This window comes from Mytilus galloprovincialis, chromosome 4 (genome assembly GCF_965363235.1).
Source record: "Mytilus galloprovincialis chromosome 4, xbMytGall1.hap1.1, whole genome shotgun sequence".
In the NCBI taxonomy this organism is placed as follows: domain Eukaryota; kingdom Metazoa; phylum Mollusca; class Bivalvia; order Mytilida; family Mytilidae; genus Mytilus; species Mytilus galloprovincialis.
The window spans coordinates 93,910,197-93,935,099 of NC_134841.1; the positions used below are offsets into that span (position 1 = coordinate 93,910,197).

A 24,903-nucleotide genomic window follows, 5' to 3' on the forward strand; every position below is an offset into this window, starting at 1 on the left:
TCAGTGATTATTTTTTTTAATAAATAATACCTTCCGAGCTCATGATTAAAATCAATAATGTATAATTGCATCAACAAATGTTTTTTTTTGCAAAATAGATTCAGAATCAAATTAGACAGATTTGATTATACTTTGAAACAGTTATTGAAAATAAAAACAACATTGTTTTTTATATCATCGTGTCCTGATATAACTGATCTTCTTGATCCTGATTTTGGTAATATAGTTGTTGCTCCAATTTCCCAGTAATCCTGATGAATATTGCCAATTGTTTTTATCAGACATCATATTACTTCTATCAGCTGGGTGTACAATCAACATCTCCATCTTTTGCAGCTTTCATTTTCTTAATTTCTGTCTGAATTTGTTTCTCCATATCAATTATGGCTTTAGGTTTCTTGTACTGTGAAACAATAAACAGTGAGGTTAGATTGTTGAAAATTGTATAAATAAGACATGAAAGAACATTTGTTTCAATATGTTCAAGATGAATCATCAAGCGATCAAGATATCATAATTTTTCAAGATAGAACATTACAAAATTTAAATTTTACAAGGACATTTGCTGACAAGACATCATATTGAACTGGAAAAAAACATATGGTAGGTAAATTTTGATTTGAAAATTTTAAACCATCTTATACAGTTGGAGACCAAACAATAACTCCATTTCAAAATGAATAAATGAATCAAACAAGCCAAATTTGGTTTTCTGTGTCTATAACAAGCAAGGCATCTTTGTCATTGGTTGTTTTGTCTTATATTTGTTTGTTCTCTTGAATTGTGAGAACAGTACTAGTGCATTTCATAATCTCCTATACAGTGTTCTCTTGAATTGTGAGAACAGTACTAGTGCATTTCATAATCTCCTATACAGTGTTCTCTTGAATTGTGAGAACAGTACTAGTGCATTTCATAATCTACCATACAGTAAAAGTTTTGCACATTTATAGTGTTTTATAACTCCGTGACCATTCAAGGGTTGGGTTTTGAGGGTTGGAACAACCCAATGCCTTTTAAAATGGCTGTATTTGCGCCTGGTTTTGATGCTGTTCACTCTCTGGTCTATGGAAAGTTGTCTCATTGGTAATCACACAACAATTTGTCTATTTTCATAATTTAAGAGTTAGTGAGATCGAATTCAATACTTTCATCCTCATACCAACCGCATTTCAGGAGCAAAAATTTTACAGTCCAGGTTGGCATAGTTTCATATTTGTTTACTGTGAGGTATAAATTATTTTCTGTTATGATTTTTTCCTATTATTGAATGTGATAATTTTCCGTCTTATCATATGTGCCAATGTTCAAATAAACTTGTAATACACCTTATCGCTAATCCCGGCTGACCCGGCCGCTTGAACTTTTGACGCATACAACAATCACTTTTCCATTGTGGCGTCACATATTTTGTTTTATGACGTCAAAATTTTACGGGAACCTGTGTGATTTTCAGTAATGGCGGACAAATAGCGATAAGGTGTACATCAGCATCCTGAAACAACTCTTGTACTCAAAAATTTTGTTCTTTATCTAGTAATTTTGACCTTGCCCTTAAATATAATGACATTGAAATGGAAAGGGATATTTCTACTACATATCAAAATCGGAGTGGCTATTTGTCCAGCTAGCCAGACGAATAGTGTATGGGCTATTTGTCCGGCCATCGTAATGTGCATGTCATGTAATGTGCGTTCAGAAGTCATGTAATAATATCTTCAGTAGCACCAAGGGGGCATGTGAAGTCGTATCACTATTTTCAATTTTAAGATCATGGCTGACTTCGGAGATATCAATACTTTTGCAGTTTTCGGAATTTGACAATGGAACACAAGGGGGGAGGGGGGCGGGGGGGGGGGGGGGTGGGGCATTATAGAAAAATCTCTCACCTTTCACTCAAAATATGGATAACTTTATGTCAAGGGGTCGATAATTCTCTTTGACAGCTACAGACACAATAATTCTGTACCTTTTTCAGCCAGACAAAATTTTGTACCTTTTTCAGCCAGACAAAATCCTTTACGTTAACTTAAAATGCACGAGTCAATCACTACCAAAGTTTGTTTTACAAGTAATTTCTTCTCTCTTCTTATATAACATGTATAAAAAATAAGGGATATATATGATTTTTTTCTAATTATTCGTTATCCACATTGGACTATATACTAGTATAAAGAAAACAACAATTTCAATCACCAGTAACAAGATTAGGCCCTAACACTAAAGATTACAAACATGTGCTACCCCCTGGTGCTGCTGAAGATAATATTACGCGCACACACAAATATTATAGTGACATGAGCATTGTATTGGCCGGACAAATAGTCCTGGCACTATTCATCCGGCTAGCCGGACAAATAGCAACTGCCTATCAAAATTTGGTTGCAATCCTATTTGTTGAAGCATGTTTTTGTCACACATTGCAATGTACTTCTAGAACTATGACTCATTATCTTCTCATTATGTCTGAACAAATGCAATCCTATGCTTCAAAACTTAATTTAGCATCAAGGAAATTTTTCTACAAAACATTCAGTTTATTTATAGTTACTCCACTTGATCCCTGAAATTAAGAAAATTGTGATGAATACAATTTGTTTGACCATTTATATATGATTGGACAGGTGAATGCAATACCAGAAGGACAATCAAGATGACTGCAGTTAGGCCTCTACTCCTGGAGTACAAGATAATAATATAACATATGTGTGTTCTTCAAATGTACACAATAATATACAATGTGTTACTTACTGATACAATCAGTGTATTATTTGCAAGTGTCTTCATTAAATGTACACAATAATATACAATGTGTTACTTACTGACACAATCAGTGTATTATATGCAAGTGTGTTCATTAAATGTACACAATAATATACAATGTGTTACTTACTGAGACAATTAGTGTATTGTTTGCATGAGCTACTGATAAACTGTTCTGGTCCAAAGGTATCTGTGCCCTCAGCATATCAGGAATGTCAAACTTTTTGTAATATCTACACAAAAAAATAAGCACATTCAAGTTAATCAGATTTAACAGATAGTCTGAAGTCAAATTAAATATATATAACTAGTTCATATCAACAGACAAAAAAAATCTTTTATATTTTTCTTTATAATTTCTCTCTTTTTAATTTATGACAAGATCTGACTAGAAGCTTTTAGAATCTTGTAATACTCACCTGTGATTTTGATAGTTACCACTGTTACAATGCATGCACAACATTTCTGATACAATGTAGTTACTTGCAAAAAAAGTAAAAAAATAAATGGGGAATGTGTCCTTGGGATAAAAATGATGCCCCCACTTGCAATTGCATATCATATAAAGTTATAAAGGGGCATTACTGATGAAAGGTAGAAGAGATGATACTCAAATCTGCACTGGATCTGAGTTTTATTGCTACAAGTATTGTGTATAAGTTAAGTTTCATAACATTTGAGCAAGGCAAACTGTCAAAATGTGTTTTTTTGTTCAACTGTAGAAGGGCCTATATATTTATGAATACATCATATGACATAGATCACATATGGTGATTGGACCTAAAGATATGGCAAAATATTTGGACTTAATACTTGGACAGTAATATACAGATTCTTTTGCAAGGTTTCTGACTGAAACTATTGGTAGGATTGCATATCTGGACTATGGAAACTACATGTACAATAGCAATAAAAGTTTACACTTGACAAATAGGTAGGAGAACACATTTGGACAATGGGTACTTGGACAGCAATAAAAGCTTCACTCGCAACCTAAACATATGGGTATGAATTTAGAATATAATACTTAAACAATGATAAGAATTCAACCTTGACCTATTGATATTGGTACAAATGTACAAATTTAAACTATAAGTAATAGTTATCCCACAAGGAAGTCAGTAAGATCACCCTGAAGGCCGGAGGCAAGAGGGTGATCTAACATTGACACACCATGTCCAAGTGGAATAACTATTTTACATCCTAGCTGTATCAGATTAGACCAAAAACAATATACAATTCATTAAATATAGTATAGAACGCCACACAACCATTATAATATACTTTATATATTACTATTTAATGTATACCCTTTATGACCCCAAAATTCAATGATTACATATGAAATCATGTAAACTGGCCCCACAATCCAATCCAATCGGCCCACACTAGATCACCCCACTCTTGTTAGACTCGCCCCACTTTTACAAAGTGTAAAGTGAACAATCAGTCTGACATTTACTCACTCATTTACAAAAAGGGTTTAAACCCCACTGAATAGAAGTTTGCCAACTCGCCCCACTTATAAAAAAAAATCTTGCTTCCTTTAAGTATGTTAAATTACTGATAGTTGGTATCCAGTCGTCCTGGTGTAGTGGTATGTGTCTGGAGTTTATATGCTAAAGGTCTTCGGTTCAAATCACAGCATAGACACCGGATTTTTTCTATGTAAATTTTGATAGAAAGAAAGTCTTTTCTGTATAATTAATTATAAGTTTTATAGTGGATTTGACATTCCCGCCAAAATGTTACAGAACAAAGGAAAGCATGCAAAACAAAGAAACTCAAGCTGGGGTGATCTGGTAGGGGTGATCCGGCTCAGATCACACCTGGTAGAAAAAAGGAGCATACTAGGGGTACACATCTGGAATAAATACTAAGACAGTAATGTTGTTTTTCAGGTTTGACCTGCAGGTCAAGGTAGCCAATAAGACTGTACCAACTTACTTTTTATTAGTTGTTCTAATCACAATATTTTTCTTATCTTCATCAACAGTTACCATGTAAGTCTCAATAGGAAAGGGTAGGTTTCTCACTCTGCCTATAAATGCTGTACTACTATCTTTTCTCACAAATATTGGCTGTAAAAAACAAAATGTGTTAAAAAAAAACCAGCTTTAAGTTCAGGTACCATTAACCATTATCCAATCAGTTAATTTATCATTTAAAATCATATAAATGGAGACACAGATAATGCCCTTGCTTGCATATAACATAATAAAAGGACATAACTTAAGAAAAGTGACAAAGTCAAATTTTATCGGAGTTTTGTGGAGATAAGCATTGTGTATAAGTTTCATAACATTTCAATTTAGTTGACCCAATGAAGCAAAATAAATTTAGAGAAAGGAAACCAACTTTAAAATGCATATGTAAATATAGACACAGATGGCCAAGTATAACACTCAAGGCCCACTCTGCTGTGCAAGACGCTTAAAAATAACATTAATCATAGTCATTGAAAATAAGGGGATGTGGTATGATTGCAAAAGATAAACCTATTCAAGTAGAGACCACTTGAGTATATGTAAGTGACTATTGGTCACTGTGCAGCTTTCAACAATGAGCAAAACACATACCATATTAGTAAAGGTCCATTCACACGATACGATTTTCCATTCGATTTTCATTCGATTTTTACCTGTGCACCTGCTTTCGACTAAAATCGTATCGTGTGAACACTAAAATCTGAAGTCGAATGTCAAGTCGAAACGTCGTTTTGAAATCGAAATGTACGCTATTTCCATTCGACGTTTTGACTGGAATCGGACCGTGTGAACGCCAAATCGACTTAATTTATCAGTCGATTGAAAAAATCAAGTTTATAAATTTAATCGACAATATTCCGATTTTCGCATCATTTTAAACGTTTTTAATTCGTAAAGGAAACATAGTCATCTTTTGTTCATAAACCTGGCCACCGTTTTACAAAGCCTTCGGAAGTCTACGTGTCATTAGATTAATAGTGACAACCATCGTTAATAAATCTTAGGTTTTACAGCCGTTTCACAAAGCCGTCGTATATTAATGATCGTGAATAATAGGTAATTCCTGGCAGAACTTACTACTGCTATATCATCTTGTACTTGGCTGGGGGACTATGGTTAGACCAAGTTACGAAAAGGGGATGTGGTTCCTATAAATGATAAGAACTGGCGGACTTACATATGGCGTTAATAGGGCGTCAAGTGCTTGTAAATGCAATACATCCCTTAGCACTTCCGAAGTCAGGAGGAGGGGCGATGAATTTGCCTGTTCAAGAATTACAAAAAAAATAAGGAAGATTAAGGAAGTGTTTCATACACAGGCGCAGCGTTTCTATCCATGGGAAGACCCACTATCAACATATCTTCAAAGGATGACGAGATGCCAGCATCTGTTTGTCGTTAGCAGTTCCGTGCATTGAATGTGCAAGCCGTATATGATGCAAATCTTAAGTATTAATTCACTTTTAACTCAACTTATTTCCTTCCCGGCTTTCTTCTAGACTAGACAGGACTAGACAATTTTCTATATAAGGCTTTCTATCACGTCCGCGTTCTGATATCTATTTATAAATATTTCACTTCAGGCACAGTGGTAATCGACAAAGCGTTTAAAAGAGGATGTTTTATTCCCAAATAAAAGAGCTCATAATGAATTGATTAATACAATGTATTATCATTATTTTTTTTTACAAATAATTCACCAAAACAATATACATAGTTACAATAGTATAAATTGCACCTATTTTGAAAAAAAAATTCACCTACGTTTTTTTATTATTTCGACAAAAGTTTCCTTTCTGTGTTTATTTTGTAGAGGTATTATTGTTAACACCAATTTAATTTTGAATTTTGAAAAAAATGACGATTTTAAAAGCTCACTAGAGCTTGTGTTACTTTGTTAACTATGTATCGACAATAAATAAAACTTTGATTTTGAATCCATATTGAATCAAAGAAAAATTGGTCTGAACAGACCTCCAAACGATCCAGGATTCCGTAATGAGGAGTACCCAAATTGCAACGGCCATACTTAAATCCAGTTATTAAAAATTGAATATCAGATGTTTTTTTTTCCATTTCTCCAAATATAAAGATTATAGAATACATTGATAGAACGTCGCTAGCCGATGTATTTTCTTTGATATAAGCATACACTAGATGATGCCCGCGAAATTGCAGTACAATTTAGAAAGTGTTGAAACAAAAAGTGGGGACACAGTAAGGATTTGGATACGGTTAATGCATTTAATTTTTACGGTTTGAAAATAAGAATATTAAATACCATTAAGAAAAGTGTGGCTAAGTGTGATTTTCAGTAGTTTTTTACCCTTTAAACTCATTGACTTTATCGAAAGGAATCAAAATGAATAACACAATGGAAAATAATCTATCTTAATCCAATGAAAAATAAAATCTATACCACTTCCAGTGGCGGATCCAGAAATTTTCATAAAAGGGGGCCCATTGACTGCCTAAGAGGGGCTCCAGTTATGCTTCAGTGATTCCCTATTTAATCAACCATTTTTTCCACAATCAGGAATCAACCCCTGTTGTATCTCAGAAACCATTGACGATAATCCAAATCATAAAAATAGGTCAAACTTTCTTAGCTCTTAAAATAGTCGTGTCATCTAAAAAATTATAAACTTCTGAATTTCGAGTTAAGATTCAATTAGATCTGGGAATGTATGAACTTGGAGTATAGCTTATAGGATCATATTAATACTGAAAATTCGAATGGACATTTGAAAGGAAATCAAATCATGCTAGCTATTCCTTGTCCGATAATGTTATGACGTGTAGCGACCTTGAATATTGTTTTAAGGGAATGAAAAGTCTCAAATCCATTTATTTATTCTAAATTTTCCAATTTATGGTATTGCACAAGCTGGACTATATCAAAGTTTCGAAGACCTTTAGCATTATTTTATAAAAAGGTATTATTTTCCTACATTTATGCCACCCCTAAACCCAACTTTAGTTCGCACATGAATAAAGTTCTTTATTTTCCAATTAATATATTTCGAAATAAGTTTAAAAAAAAAAAAAATAACAAATAATTATAAATACTTGAGAAAAATTATGAATAAGAATATGTGGTATAAGTGCCATTGAGAGAACTCCGCATCCAAGTCTCAGCGAATTTAAGCTAACAATTATAGGTCCAAGTACGACCTTCAACACGGAGTTTTCTTTTGATTAGCTGACCCAAAACAGCAAAATATAAAGGGTCCCAAAATGACCAGTGTACACATTTTCAAACAGTAAAACCAACGGTCTAATCTATTTACAAAACGGGAAACAAACCAGATGCTCCGCAGGGCGCAGCTTTATACGACCGCAGAGATCGAACCCTGAACAGTGTGGCAAGTATGGACACAACATTCAAGCTTGATACAGCTCTGAATTTGGATTGTGATTAAATAGTTGACACACAATAGGTTTCTGACACAGAATGAATGTGGTCTAAAAACTAAAAAAAAACTGGACATTTTCTTATTATGGTTCAATATCCAAAATCTAAATACATGGTTGGATTTAGCATATCAAATAACTCAAAGAATTCGTTTATGATGAAATTAAATAAAGTTCAATTTTGGATCCTTTAGAACTCAATGTTGACCAATTTGACAAAGGGCCCAAACACCAAAAACATTAATACATGGTTAAATTCAGCATATCAAAGAACCCCATATATTCAATTACTTTCAAGTTTAATTTTGGACCCCGCTTTGGACCAACTTGAAAACTGGGCCCGTAATCGAAAATATAAGTACATGTTTAGATTCAGGATATCAAAGAACCCCAAGAATTCAATTTTTGTTAAAATCAAACTAAGTTTGATTTTGGACCCTTTGGACCTTAATGTAGACCTATTTCAAAACGGGACCAAAAATTTAGAATCTTAATACACGATTAGATTCAGCATATTAGATAACCCAATAATTCAACTTTTGATGAAATCAAACATAGTTTAATTTTGGACCCTTTGGCCCCTAATTCCTAAACTGTTGGGACCAAAACTCCCAGAATCAATCCCAACCTTCCCTTTGTGGTCATTAAACTTGCGTTTAAATTTCATAGATTTCCATTTACTTATACTGAAGTTATTGTGCGAAAACAAAGAAAAATGCTTATTTGTGCCTCTTTTTTGTCCCTTATTCACAAAACCCCCAAACTCAATCCAAACCTTCTTTTAGTGGTAATTAACCTGGTGTTAAAATTTTATCGATTTCTATTAACTTAAATTAAAGTTATTATCCGGAAACCATCCATCTTCGGACGACGCAGACGAAGACGCCGACGACGACGATGTCGACGACGTGATACCAATATACGACACAAAAAATATTTTTGCGGTCATATAAAAACATCTATGAAACTCACAAACGACATCCATTTAACAACAGTCCTTGGGACAGATGCATCATGATAATATAGCAGGTATGAATGTTTTAAAAGGCGCCAACCTTCGCCCTTACCTAAACAGTAGTACGTATATGTATGACATTACAACACGAAAAGACGCATTATAGAATATTAGTTAAATATATGGCTTAACTCTACCAAAAAAGACGTGAATTACACAAAAACATGTGCCTATTAAACAAAGACGTACATGTAGTAATAAATTAAGACCCACGAAGCAACTGTTATCTGTTTTAGAGTTCCATTCTTTAATCGTATCGAGTTCTCTTTATAATCTATATTTTAAATACAAGTTTCATATTTTGAATATTGAAATCGGGTTAAAATTTTCTACTAGCATTAATATTGATGTAAAAATATCCGTTACTTTTTTTCTAGATCTGAGAAGAAAATCAACTCTGTTACACTGATATAATCGAAAAATTAAGAGTGTCACAAGGTGTCTCTATATGTCGTCTGAATTACAATGTATGTTATTGTTGTTATTTATATATTCGCCATGATCCGCAATAAATTTTTAAATGTTATTTTGGCATGCCATACTTGATAGAAGTGCGGACGTGAAAGAAAGCACTCTTCACCAACACTTCAACGGATATTACATTCCACGGATATTACATTTCGAGTATTCCGTCTTTTATAAAACATAATACGTGTATCTGAAGAGAGAAGTTGTGTTAGAATTAAATTTTACACCGATATCAATATGTTGGGTGAAGAATCTTTTTTCAAAACTGTGTTTATTTAGAAAACAGAGATTACATGCTGAACAAATTTCTGCATTTTTCACCATGTTTCAAGACTGATAATCATATAATTTTGAGTATTTTAAAAATGACCATAATTGATATATAAACAAAAATTATTCAAGGGAACCTTATAACTCATACTACACTCTTTATTGTGCTAAATATTTCGCCAAGCTTGGGTCTTTTATCTCTTATTAGTCGTAACGGAAATTACAGGTTTGCGAAGAAACATTTATTACGGCCAGTACGATCACTATGATAGTCTCAATTAAGGGTAGTGCAATATGTATTAAAGATAATAATATTTAAGAAATATAAAATATCTGATAAAGTAGTAAAAGCTACAGGTATACGTATACATAAAAAAAAACTGGCTAGACGAAACAAATATTTTGGAGAATTTAGGAATATTATTATAGTCCTTGGAAATTCATTATCAAATCACCATTCAATAAATAACTCAATAATATTTGTTTAAACTTTAATAATACTTGCGTATAAAGATAATTTCGGAAGTTGGTGCGTTTAAAACTATAAAAAAGCACTTGTTCAAATCTGATTAAAATCGAATGGAAAATCGTATCGTGTGAACAGAACGCTGTACGATTTACCTGTGCGACGGTGTCAAGTCGAATGGAAAATCGAACGGAAAATCGTATCGTGTGAATGCACCTTAAGCTATAAAAGACCAAAACATTACAAAATGTAAAATAATTCAAAAGCAGACGACCTGATTTTAACAAAATTTGAAAAAGTAAAATATGACAGACAGCAGCCTACCACACACTGAGTTACAGGTTGCACACTTTGAACAGACATATATTTGAAGAAGAAACCAGATGCTCCGCAGGGCGTAGCTTTATACGACCGCAGAGGTTGAACCCTGAACGGTTGGGGCAAGTATGGACACAACATTCAAGCTGGATTCAGCTCTAAATTTGGATTGTGATTAAATAGTTGACACAGCATAGGTTTCTGACACAGAATGAATGTGTTCTAATGAACTTAAAATTTTTGTTTTCTCTTAGAGCAATTCACTATGCTGTTGAATATTAATCCTCTCAAAAAAATGTTTGAAGAAATTTTCTTTTTTATTTATGAAATTTCAAATGAGAAAAATTGAACCCAATTTTTTTAATCACATCCCCCTTTCCCTTATTCCAAAACTAATCTCAATTAAAATTTCTAATGGAGTTTGCAACAATAACTACTCATTTAAATACATCATAAAATATTAAGATCAGAGATGCAACTAATCGTCGGACCTGTCGGACCTAAGGGGCAGAATTTATGCAGGTCCGGCAAAACTAGTTGCTCTGCAGGACCTGATGGCCGGCAATATTTTAGTCTGCCTGGGTCAGCCAAAACTGATTTCCCTGTCGGTCCCAGCAGAGTATTTTGTTTATAAAATTGTGATTTTACAACCATGTTGCGTGATTAGATAGAACAACATGCAAGGCTTCGATTACATAATAGAAATCGGGAGTTCAAACTGTTTTAATGATAAATATTATAGCCTGACACAACTTCCAAATATCCCTCCTTAAAAAATAAAAAAATAAACCTTTTGCAGTATAAATTTCTGTTTTGAAATGGTAAGTTTTGACATCTCAATTTATTGAAATATTTATATCAAACGCAGTTGATTAGTTGTAACAGAGAATACACACCATTGGCTTGAAAAATGATGTAACTTTGACCCCTAGCAGAGTTCCAAAAATATATAGGTCACTGAATATTCATAATATATTTCAGATCGTCTGTTGTTTTGATGTCAAAAATTGTTTTATTTTTTAAACTTTTCTTTCAAATTAGTTTTAATCCATAAAAAAATTAAAAACATTGCCTGACTGTACCTTAAGTTGAATATCTATATCCAAATTCAATTAATTAAAGCTGTAATCCATGATCACAAATTGAATGCTTTGTTTACAATTGTTGAAAGCCATGTGCTTTTTGGCGGGAAAATTCGGGAAACCCCTTAACAGAAAACAGTTACATTTCATTGTTATTTATAAACAGTAATAATTTCATTTTTATTAACTGCTAACATTTATTCATGAAAAATAAAAAAATTCTTCAGGTGAAACTGATAATACTTTTTATACTCTACATCTACTAAAGGGATGGTAAAATGGAAAAAAGGGGGGGGCTGTTTTTTTTTTTCATAATATTACAAAAATAGATAATTTTGAGTGAAAATATAGGTCTGGCAGAAATGTGATGGGTCTGGCAAAACTTGGTACCCTGAAGGCCCCAATGTCTGACAGGAAAAAAAAACTGTTTGCATCTCTGTAAGATGTAAAAAAACTGCTTGTTATCACTGAATGGTAAAGATTATTTTAATTTATCAGTTGGTAGTAAAAAGTGAATATACATTGTATATTGTATATAACAAAGATTTAAGTTGATTCTGGACAAAGAAAGATAACTCCAATAAAAAAAAAATCTTGCTATTGCACAATATTTTGCAATTAGATATTTCTTGCTTACTAATTCTGGACAAAGAAAGATAACTCTAATTAAAAAAAAATTTGCTATTTCACAATATTGTGCAATAAGATATTTCTTGCCATTGCGCAATACTGTGCAATTGAAAAGACTTGCTATTGCACAATACTTAATATAATAATTTTAGATCCTGATTTGGACCAACTTGAAAACTGGGCCCATAATAAAAAATCTAAGTACATTTTTGGATTCAGCATATCAAAGAACCCCAAGATTTCAATTTTTGTTAAAATCAGACTAAGTTTAATTTTGGACCCTTTGGACTTTAGTGTAGACCAATTTGAAAACAGGACCAAAAATGAAGAATCTACATACACAGTTAGATTTGGTATATCAAAGAACCCCATTTATTCAATTTTTGATGAAATCAAACAAAGTTTAATTTTGGACCCCGATTTGGACCAACTTGAAAACTGGGCCAATAATCAAGAATCTAAGTACATTTTTAGATTCAGCATATCAAAGAACCTAACTGATTCATTTTTTTTTCAAAATCTAACTAAGTTTAATTTTGGACCCTTTGGACCTTAATGTAGACCAATTTGAAAACGGGACCAAAAGTTAAGAATCTACATACACAGTCATGACCTAAACTCCCAAAATCAATACCAACCTTCCTTTTGTAGTCATTAACATTGTGTTTAAATTTCATTGATTTCTATTTACTTAAACTAAAGTTATTGTGCGAAAACCAAGAATAATGCTTATTTGGGCCCTTTTTTGGCCCCTAATTCCTAAACTGTTGAAACCAAAACTCCCAAAATCAATCCCAACCGTTCTTTTGTGGTCATAAACCTTGTGTCAAAATTTCATAGATTTCTATTAACTTAAACTAAAGTTATAGTGCGAAAACCAAGAAAATGCTTATTTGGGCCCTTTTTGGCCCCTAATTCCTAAAATGTTGGGACCAAAACTCCCAAAATCAATACCAACCTTCCTTTTGTGGTCATAAACCTTGTGTTAAAATTTCATAGATTTCCATTCACTTTTACTAAAGTTAGAGTGCGAAAACTAAAAGTATTCGGACGACGACGACGACGATGACGCAGACGACGACGCCAACGTGATAGCAATATACGACGAAAAATTTTTCAAATTTTGCGGTCGTATAAAAACAGTTAAAGATTCCATAAAGGATATACAAATTTTAACTAGGTGAATTTATTTCATAAAAAAAAATCTGTTTATCTTTTGAAATTGAACATATATTGCACTACCTAATATTATTTTCTTATTCTTGTTAAAATTTGTATATTATTTATGGAATCTTTAACTTTTTTCAAGCAGCAGAATTTCCATCATGACAGGTTTTAAAGAGTTCTATGATCTGCCAGTATTGTTGTTGCAATTTTTTTTTCTTTTTAGTTTTCATCACTTAGTTTTTTTAATCAAGTAATTCATGACAGGTATTAATTAATAAAAGTATTAATAATACCAGCAGATAGATTTCTTAAATCAGCTTTATCCTCTCACCTTTAAATGAATTATCTTAGAGTCCAACAGATTTAAGAAATTCAACAGCTCAACCTACTTACATTAGAGAGACTTTCAATGAGGCCAGCAGATTCTAGATTCCTTGGAGCTAACTGTTCACCTATTTCATACTCCCATTGTTCAGAGGTCTGTTTAGTGGCAAAACTGTTGTTCAGCTTCTTTCTCCATTTTCTAACTGTTATTGAAAGAAAAGTTTTATTCAGGCTTATTTCTAAGAATTTATAGAATTCTATTATAGGATTAAATGCCTTTTTCAAGGAATTTATTGGTGTAAAAACTAAACCAATTCACTCAAAAACAAATAAGTCCAAAGGACTTTTATGATATGTTTGTGAGTGATTTGGTACAGTTTATACACCAATGAATTCCTTCAAAAAGGCATTTTATCCTTATAATTCTTTAAAATTGGAGATAAGGAATTTATTTTTACATACTCTTAATCTCTATCATGTGTCAATTGTATTTTTGTGTCATTGGTTAGGCACAGGGCGCAGCTGTATATAACGTAGAGGTCGAACCCTGAACAGTTGGGGCAAGTATGGACACAATATTTAAGCTTGATACAGCTCTGAATTTGGATTGTGATTAAATAGTTGATACAACGTAGGTTTCTGACACAGAATGAATGTGGTCTAAGAACTTAAACTTAAAAACTTAAAAATTATAAATTGGACATTTACCTACATTTTGTATTATTATCCTATATCCAGAATCTAAATACATGGTTAGATTTAGCATATCATAGAACCCCAAGAATTCAATTTTTGATGAAATCAAATAATGTCAATTTTATACCCTTTAGACCTCAATGTGGACCAATTTGATAACCAGTGTCATATGGTATTTTGAACCCCCTAAAAAGTGAACCCAGGGTCAAATTACCATGCGGTAAAATGACCCTGCGGTCATTATACCGCATGGTATTTTGACCCCAGGGTCATTTTTTAAATATGGTATTTTGAACCCCCATGCGGTATATTGAACCCCCTGTTTTAGATAAATAGTATTGCAGATAATCTTATTTTCAATTAGTTGGCTATTATTTTTTTTCATTTGAGGTTTTTAGTAGGAGGTTCAATATACCGCTGGGGGGTCAAAATACCATGGCAAAGTAAAATTTTCAAAATATCTTTTCCAGCATGTTAAATACATATAAACAACTTATTACAGTATTATTTCTATGTAAAGGTGTTAGAATAGCTTGCATTTTTGAAATTCAAGGTCTATAGTAGGGGGTTCAATATACCGCAGGGGGGTCAAAATACCATGGCAAAGTAAAATTTTCAAAATATCTTTTTCATCATGTTAAATACATACAAACTACTTATTAGAGTGTAATTACTATGTTAAGGAGTTAGAATAGCTTTAATTTTTGAAATTCAAGGTCTATAGTAGGGGGTTCAATATACCGCAGGGGGGTCAAAATACCATGGTAAAGTAAAATTTTCAAAACATCTTTTTCATCATGTTAAATACATACAAACTACTTATTAGAGTATAATTACTATGTTAAGGAGTTAGAATAGCTTTAATTTTTGAAATTCAAGGTCTATAGTAGGGGTTCAATATACCGCAGGGGGGTCAAAATACCATGGCAAAGTAAAGTTTTCAAAATATCTTTTCCTTCATGTTAAATACATACAAACTACTTATTAGAGTATTATTTCTATGTAAACGTGTTAGAATAGCTTGCATTTTTGAAATTCAAGGTCTATAGCATCTATAGTAGGGGGTTCAATATACCGCAGGGGGGTCAAAATACCATGGCTAAGTAAAATTTTCAAAATATCTTTTTCATCATGTTAAATACATACAAACTACTTATTTGAGTATAATTACTATGTTAAGGAGTTAGAATAGCTTTAATTTTTGAAATTCAAGGTCTATAGTAGGGGGTTCAATATACCACAGGGGGGTCAAAATACCATGGCAAAGTAAAATTTTCAAAATATCTTTTCCAGCATGTTAAATACATATAAACAACTTATTACAGTATTATTAATATGTTAAGGGGTTAGAATAGCTTGAATTTTTGAAATTCAAGGTCTATAGAAGGGGGGTTCAATATACCGCAGGGGGGTCAAAATACCATGGCAAAGTAAAATTTTCAAAATATCTTTTCTATAGTAGGGGGTTCAATATACCACAGGGGGGGAAAAATACCATGGCAAAGAAAAATTTTCAAAATATCTTTTCCAGCATGTTAAATACATATAAACAACTTATTACAGTATTATTAATATATAAAGGGGTTAGAATAGCTTGAATTTTTGAAATTCAAGGTCTATAGAAGGGGGGTTCAATATACCGCAGGGGGGTCAAAATACCATGGCAAAGTAAAATTTTCAAAATATCTTTTCCAGCAAGTTTAATGTATACAAACTACATATTGGTGTATTATCACTACATAAAAGAGTTAAAATTGCCAGAATTTTTTTAATTAAAGGTCTAGAGTAGGGGTTCAATATATACCGCAGGGGGTCAAAATACCATGGCAAAGTAAAATTTTCAAAATATCTTTTCCTTCATGTTAAATACATACAAACTACTAATTGGAGTACTATCACTATGTTTAAGAGTTAGAATAGCTAGAAATTTTGACATTCAAGGTCTACAGTAGGGATACGCCCGACGTCTTGTGTAGAAGTTTTATGCAATAACCATATATTGTTTTTGAGACAAGGCGGGACATGTGAAATCCTCCACCCTGCTTTTTTTTTTTAAACTAAATATCATTAAAATAAAACTTTGAATCAAAACCAAAAAGTATACAGATCTTAAGATTAATATAACAAAGAAGTGTGTAAAGTTTTAAGCAATAATCATAAATTATTTTTGAGATACGTCGTGACATGTAAAACAAACCTCCCCTGTTATACAAAATACTCAAGAACTCAAACATAAAATTTTGAATCATCACCAAAAAGGATACAGATCTTTAGATTAATATAACAAAGAAGTGTGTAAAGGTTAAAGCAATAATCATAAATTATTTTTGAGATACGGTGTGACATGTAAAAAACCCTCCCCTGTTTTACAAAATACTCAATAACTCAAAAAAAATGTTTTGAATCATCACCAAAAAGTATACAGATCTTTAGATTAATATAACAAAGACTTGTGTAAAGTTTTAAGCAATAATCATAAATTTTTTTTGAGATACGGCACAACATGTAAAAAACCCCTCCCCCATTTTTACAAAATACTCAATAACTCAAAAATGAAATCTTGAATCATCACCAGAAAGTATACAGATCTTTAGATTAATATAACAAAGACATGTGTAAAGTTTTAAGCAATAATCATAAATGGTTTTTGAGATATGGCACGACATATGTAAAAACCCCCTCCCTCTTTTTTACAAAATACTCAATAACTCAAAAATGAAATTTTGAATCATCACCAAAAAGTACACAGATATTAAGATTAATATAACTAAGAAGTGTTTAAAGTTTTAAGCCATAATCAAGAATCGTTTTTGAGATGCGGTGTGACATGTGAAAAAAACACACCCCTGTTTTAGTTACAAAGTGCCGTAACTCAAAAAGTTTTAATCTTATTTTCACCAAAAAGTATACAGATCATTTGACCATCATAAGAAACAACTATATAAAGTTTCATAAAATTTGGACAAGTCGTTCTCAAGTTATGGTGCGACATGTTTACGCTGGACAGACAGATGGACAGACAGACGGACAGACGGACGGACATCGGACATTTGTATACCATAATAAGTCCCGTCAAAATTTTGGGCGTATAAAAATCTAAATACATGGTTAGATTCAGCATATTGAAGAACCCCATGCATAGATTCAATTTTGTTGAAATCAAACAAAGTTTAATTTTTGACCCTTTGGACCTTAATGTAGACCAATTTGAAAACGGGACAATACTGTGCAATTGAATATTTCTTGCTATTGTGCTAAACTGTGCAATTGAAAATTTCTTGCTATTGCGCAATATTGTGCAATTAGATATTTCTTGCTATTGCACAATACTGTGCAATTGAAGATTTCTTGCTATTGCACAATACTGTGCAATTGAAGATTTTTTGCTATTGCGCAATACTATTCAATTGAAAATTTCTTGCTATTGCCCAATACTGTGCAATTGAAGATTTCTTGCTATTGCGCAAAATTGTGCAACTGAAAATTTAATATAATAATTTTGGACCCCGATTTGGACCAACTTGAAAACTGGGCCCATAATAATGACATAAAAATTTCTTGCTATTGCCCAATACTGTGCAATTGAAGATTTCTTGCTATTGCGCAAAATTGTGCAACTGAAAATTTAATATAATAATTTTGGACCCCGATTTGGACCAACTTGAAAACTGGGCCCATCATCAAATATCTAAGTACATTCAGCATATCAAAGAACCCCAAGATCTAATTTTTGTTAAAATCAAGCTAAGTTTAATTTTGGACCCTTTGGACCTCAATGTAGACCAATTTGAAAACAGGACCAAAAGTTAGAGTGCGAAAACCAAATGTCTTTGGACGACGACAACGACGAAGATGACGCCAACGTGATACCAATTTAAGACCAAAAAATTTTCAATTTTTGCGGTCATATAAAAACTCTTTAAATCATTCAAACAAATATTTCAATTAAACGATAAACGCAAAGTGAAAATAAATTTTCTTAACGTCAATCCGTATTGTGTCATTATCGCCACAATCTTGTTTACCATGCTTACAAAAGAATTTTGGTCAAAGGCGTCTATCAAAAAATATAAGTCAACAACAACTTCAGGAAGTCCTCTCGACCAATAATATCAACGCATTTCCTGATATGCAAATCATATTATTGTATGATACACAAAAGTGATAACAGGATCATGTGTTTTTCTATAAATCTCCAGAAACAGTAAAAATATGCAAAACTCTTTGTAAAATGGCTCTAGTTGATTCATATTATAAATAAAAGAAGATGTGGGGCATTTATGTTTCAAAACAACTTGACTTTTATAGTATTTTTTAGATTTTTCAGATGAATTCTAATTGTCATATTTTGTTATTTAGTTATGGGGCATTTATTGAAGACAGATCTAGATAGTCAAATTACTATGAGAAAAAACAATTAGGTCTGTGATTTATGTTGTGGTTCATAAAAAAAATCTTTCTTTTCAATGGCCAACAACAAACATTCATAAACTATTGACACAGAGTTATGTTTGCCTTTATATAATTATTTGATAGTTTATAATACAAATGTAGAAATTAAAATGGTAATACAGGTACACATACATTAACATGTAAACAATTCAAAATATTCAAATTCAATGATCCATGACTTAAAACGAATAACTCATTAACACCCCACCCATGCATGTATAGGGATATTGGCTTCATCATTTTGCCATCTTTTGACCTCCAAATGATAGAAAAAATTCCTAACAACCCAAAATGGTTCAGTATAAAATTTGACATAATCATGACAAAAAAAGAAAAATTATTGTAAAAGACTATTAACGCAAGCACTTGGGAACAGGATGTGGATAAAAAAAAAATCATTATCATCATGTTCAGTATACATGAACCTCTCTGTCAGAGCAGGGTATAATAATAAGAAATAAGTTTCATGTTCCCTGCAATACATGTACCTAATAATTCATCTGTTCTGACATCATACTCCTCAGCCATCTCACCACCATCAGAAAATGTAAAATGCACCTTTTTTCTTCCTGCAATAGTTATAAGAGTATGTATACAGAGATATCATTATGCTGAAATTACATTTATATGATGATTATGTCATGAATCGTCATCCAATATTCTTTGTAGTGTAACTATATACATGTACACATATACATGTATATACCTTACTATAGATGACTGTACATGTCTTATACAATGTTAAAATTGAGAATATAGAAATAAACTGGAAAGTCCTCTATTACTTGGAATGAGAAATCAAGTCACAGTGAAACACATGAACACAAACTCACCTTTAGAAGCAAGTAAAATATTTTTTGATTTTTTTTCACTTTCCTTCTGAATTCATTTTTTTGGTGTCATAAAGCTTACAATCAACCATTTAAAAAATCAAAGCCCCTAAAAATAGTTCATTTTTTACAAAAATATGAGTGATAAAAGGAAAAATTAAAAATCATACTCAAATCAGAAAAATATTTGTAGACTGTAAATGATAGGATAATGAAAAACAAAGAAAGATAACTCTAAATTTTCATGATTTGTGTTCAAAATTAAGAGAAGAAAATCTTTTATAGGCAATTTCTGAGTAACATCAAGTCATAAAGATTGCATGATTATTCATTAGATAATATGCTCTTAAGTTGACCATAAATGGTACATGTACACATTGCAAGAGGGTCAATTTGGGTTGATATAACATGGTCCTGAAATATCATGATCACATGATGGTTGATTCAAAATTTCAAAACGGCTTATAATGGAGTTCCTGAGAAAATGCTACATACATTTCATGTATCATGTATGACCTTTATGTAAAAGAATAAGTTTTTAGTAAACAGGAAGAGAATGGGAAGGAATCTGAAAATGCATTCCACAGTATTACAACAGTGGTCAACTCTTTTACACTCAAATAAAATAATAATTGTGCTATTTTAAATTAATTTAAAAAAAATATATAATTGGCGACTGGAGATATAAGGAATAGAGCATTATATTGTTTGAATTATTTTGGTTCTTTACATACAGCTAATGATACAACTTGTTAAGAATTTTATAACATAACAATGCATTTTGATTGGTTCCTTTATATACTTGAGATTTAAGAATTTTAAGTTTTTCATTCTGCCGTCAATAGCCGAAAACTAATGCATACCAATTACTTATAACTGGTTTCAGTATAAACTGAGAGAATTACTTTGTAAAATTGGGTTGAATCCAAAATTATTTTCTTCCCATAGTTTCCAAAGAGGTGGAGCAACGTTGGCATCGAAAGCAGGGGTTTCTCCTAGACTAGGAGTCCTAGTTCTATTCAATTGATGGATGATTGGAAAAGCAATTGCTATACTAAATATATTGTCAGTTCTTTGTCTGATAAAATCAATGTAGTGGAACAAATTAAAAACTTTGTTTTATAATAAAATTTGCTCTTTATAGATTTTAGGTCTACTCTGGTGTGCGATTCCATAGCCAAGTATGTTAAAACTATTAGAAGGTGTCACTTGCAAGCCTTTCCTGGAGCAAATATTTGGGACATGATCAATTTGCTTAATTGTGGAACAATTCAGGTAAATTATGATATAATTCTGATGCCTGTAAGAACCAATAATGTTGGTACCTATGAGGTTGCTGATTTTGATATAGCCTATAATGTGCTTATCTCTACAATTAAGAAATTAGTTAAGCCACATACTGTAATAGTTATGTCAGCAATTATTCCTCGTTTACTTGATTTTCAGAATACATGTTATTTTGTCACCACTATTAATTCTAGATTAAGAAGTTTATGCTTTAAACGTGGTGTCTAGTTTGTAGCTACTTTTAAACCTTTTTTGAAGTTTGGGATGCCAGTTTGTGAACTTTCTTGACCCATCTGTAAGTTACATTTGAATTATTTTGGTAATTTAAAGTTGACAAATCTTTTTGTTCAAGTATTGTCTATGATTGTTAAACAAGAGGACGTTAAGTCTCATCTTGTCACTGTAAAACAGAAGGAGCAATCTTATTCTGTGCCTTTTTTGTCCAATTGTCTTACAGTAGTGGGTGATTGTATATACAATGTATCCTTAAGGGAACATTTTGTTTTCTGGCCAATCTTGTCAGAAAGATCTGACCATTCATGTCAGTGGTATTGTTTGATATCTGACCATTCATGTCGGTATTATTATATTTGGTATTTGTTAGAAATATCTGACCAATCATGTCAGTGATATTTTTTTATTTCTGACCATTCAAGTCAGTATTTTCATTATTTTTGTCTTCATTCTTATTTGTGTATAAGGTGAAACATGGCTTTAGATGAGCCCTGTAACTTAAATAGCTTTAAAATTTTGTTTAACATCAATCAATGTGCTTTGGTTACTGTTTGGCCGTTCGGGTTTTGGTGTTGAACATTGGTTGAATTAACTTTAACGTCTATTAATGTTTTTTCATATGAAATTGTAATAATTTGCCAAGATTAAATGTTTTATTTTAATTCGTTTTAATTCTTACTGAGCATTTATTTAGTGTTGCTTTGCATCCAGTCGTCTCATATGTTTTATATATCTGCGTCTTTTTACTTTGAAAGAGCAAATTTTATAATGGAGCATTCAATTCTTAAAAAACCCTACACACCAAATTACTGAAAAATTACCAAAACAATCTACAAGTATTATTTCAGGTTAGGGTGCATGCAAGAAGGTTTGTGCCTGTTAAAATGTTTAAACCTACTGCATTTGTTTGCACCTGTCCTAAGTCAGGAATCTGTTATTTAGTGGTTCAATGTGACTGTTGACATGCAATGATTGTCCCTTTATTTAGCTGTACATGCTTGAAATTGAGGAATTTGACATAGAAAGCAAAAGGGCAATGAATTAGTGACTTGAGGGGGGTCGAAAGAAGCAAAAAATTTTGTACTTTTTTCTGTTTGAATAATAGGAGAAATAGAGGTCATATCAAAATAAAAAAGAACTAAATAACTAGTTTGGCAATAGACAAGTTCTATTGTATTTCTATTGTGAAGTCAAAAAATGTTTGTGAATCTTTTTGAAGTCCATACCAGTAATGGGGGACAAATTCACCTTATCCCTATTTGGAAATCTGTCCCTGTTGACCCAAGAATCTGCCAGGCTTGAACAATTGACGTCATACAACTATCACTTTTCCATTGTACAAATGTACATTTTGTAGTGTAAGATATTTTGTATAAAAATGTCAAAATTTTACGAGAACCTTTGTGAAGTCAAGTAATGGCAGACAAATAAAATATTGTCTTGTCTTGTCAAATAGCAATAAGGTGTACATGTATATTCTACCAGTATTCCTCCTAAATATTTCCAAAGGTCAACCATGTCATTTCAGTCATTCAATCAAAATTTGAATCTTTGCGTGTTGTTTGCTATGACACAGAAACTCTTCATCTCTGGTACCCAAACCGGAGTTTAAACTAGAATAGGTACTTTGGGCATCTGTAGGTCAAAATTAGTTGTCCCCTACTTTGACCTGAAGATCAATCATCTGATATCTCTCTGGTTTGTCTGTTTCCCTCGAGTGGCCCAGCGGTTCTCCCTGAGTACTTTGGCTTCCTCCATCATAATAACAGACTTCCCAGTGTCCCAGCACTCCTTTTGTGTTGGGTGGGGACTGATTGTCCTTGTAAAAATAATTGTCGTATAAATTTATAGACGTTAGTGACACATTAATCCCGATAGGGAGTGTACATAGATGCCATTGTACCAGGCATACATTTGTAAATATAAATGGACTTCCAAGCCACTTTGTGGTTTCCAAAACTGTTGCATGATGTAAATAGTCCAAATAATTATGAGGTCTTGAAAGGCTATTATATTTTTTTACTTTGACTCCTTGATGTCAAAGTAAGGCGTAAAAAAATATGTAATACCCTTTCAAGACGACATATAATGATTTGAACTAGTCTAGACGGGGTAAATTCAGTAAATAAATATATGTCATCAGAGACCGCCCATTTGGGGAAGAGCTTTCTGTATAAAACTGAAGTCATGTGCTCTTCTGATTGATAGATGATGTTTGTAACAAATATTTTTTGATGCACGAATCAAAACTCTAGAGTTGAAAAAATAAAAAATAAATGCTGAATGGACTAAAATTTTTTACTACAGGGTTGAAAAGTAATGGGGGTCAGTGAAGGAATTAAGTGCAAACTAGTGTTTGTAAACAAGGCCATGTGAATGCCCAAAAAAAATATGTGGCATGACCCTATATTTTTATTTTTGCAAAAGATAGGGCTACATTTGTACTTTCATGAATGATATATGAAATTTTCTAATTTCTGAAGGTAAATCAGGCTATAAATTTAATTCAGGACATAGATTAGCATTAAAGTCAATGGGAGATCTTTTTTACTGAATTTACATGTACATTTGAACACAACTGCAGGTAAACAAAAGCATTATCAAAGTTGGTCATTTCCTTAATGTTAATTGTAACAAGTTATAGGAAAAGAAAAATGTATGTCCTATGATATTCTTCCATGTTGCAAGTTTCCGAGCTTACCATCTTGTAGGAGACAAGTTTTTTGTGCACTTCGAAGTTTCTCGATCCATGTGGTCGCCATATTGTTTATAGTAACACAAAAGACTTAAAAACAAGGGAAATAACCTACAATGATAAAATAAAAACACAAAAATATTTGACAAAGTATATATAGGTCTATATGGTCTTTGAACTATGCAATTCTTATTCTGCACTAAAACTGATTGAGAATTACGCATCTAACAGGTAACAGTTTGTAAGAGGTTTAAAACAACTAACATGATAGGTGTTTCACAAGGTTCTGTGCTTGGTCCTATGCTTTTTAATATTTTCTTATGTAATGATCTTAAATGAGACCCACCATGGGGGGTGGGGGGCATGGTGTCAAAGTAATCACATAATCATTAATAAGTTTTTAATCAATATATTCAAGTAATCAAAAACAGACCAAGATGATTAATTAATCAAATAATCATGAAATATTTTGTCTGGTAATCAAATACTAGTCAGTATCACTATATAGAAACGGCAAAGTAATTACATAATCAATAAATCTTAAATTCCGCTTAACTTTATCAAGTTCAATATACAATTATATAATTATAAAGATAACCTTGACGAATCTCAGTCTTATGGATATTAATCATAGTATTTCTACACTTGAGATTATTTGGCTCTGATAGACTGATTTTCTTCTAACCTGGGACTATTATACTAACTGGACTGGAAACCGTTACACCAATCAGTGTAATAGTCCCAGTTCTAACCATCTAAAAATAAATAACAATTGATAAAAAAATATTAAAAATCTTACATCTG

At 32.1% G+C, this 24,903-nt stretch overlaps 1 protein-coding gene across 1 annotated transcript; it reads right to left on the reverse strand.

Moving 5' to 3' along the window:
- On the reverse strand, positions 1–24,252 carry LOC143073425 (protein DPCD-like). Its single transcript, XM_076248967.1, has 6 exons — positions 24,106–24,252; positions 19,542–19,622; positions 13,975–14,108; positions 4,711–4,844; positions 2,894–2,996; positions 1–403 (listed from the first exon to the last, which is right to left on the reverse strand). Exons 1-6 carry the CDS (start codon positions 24,164–24,166, stop codon positions 299–301), a joined length of 618 nt encoding a protein of 205 aa, XP_076105082.1. The 5' UTR covers positions 24,167–24,252; the 3' UTR covers positions 1–298.
- Positions 24,253–24,903: the final 651 nt, after the last annotated feature.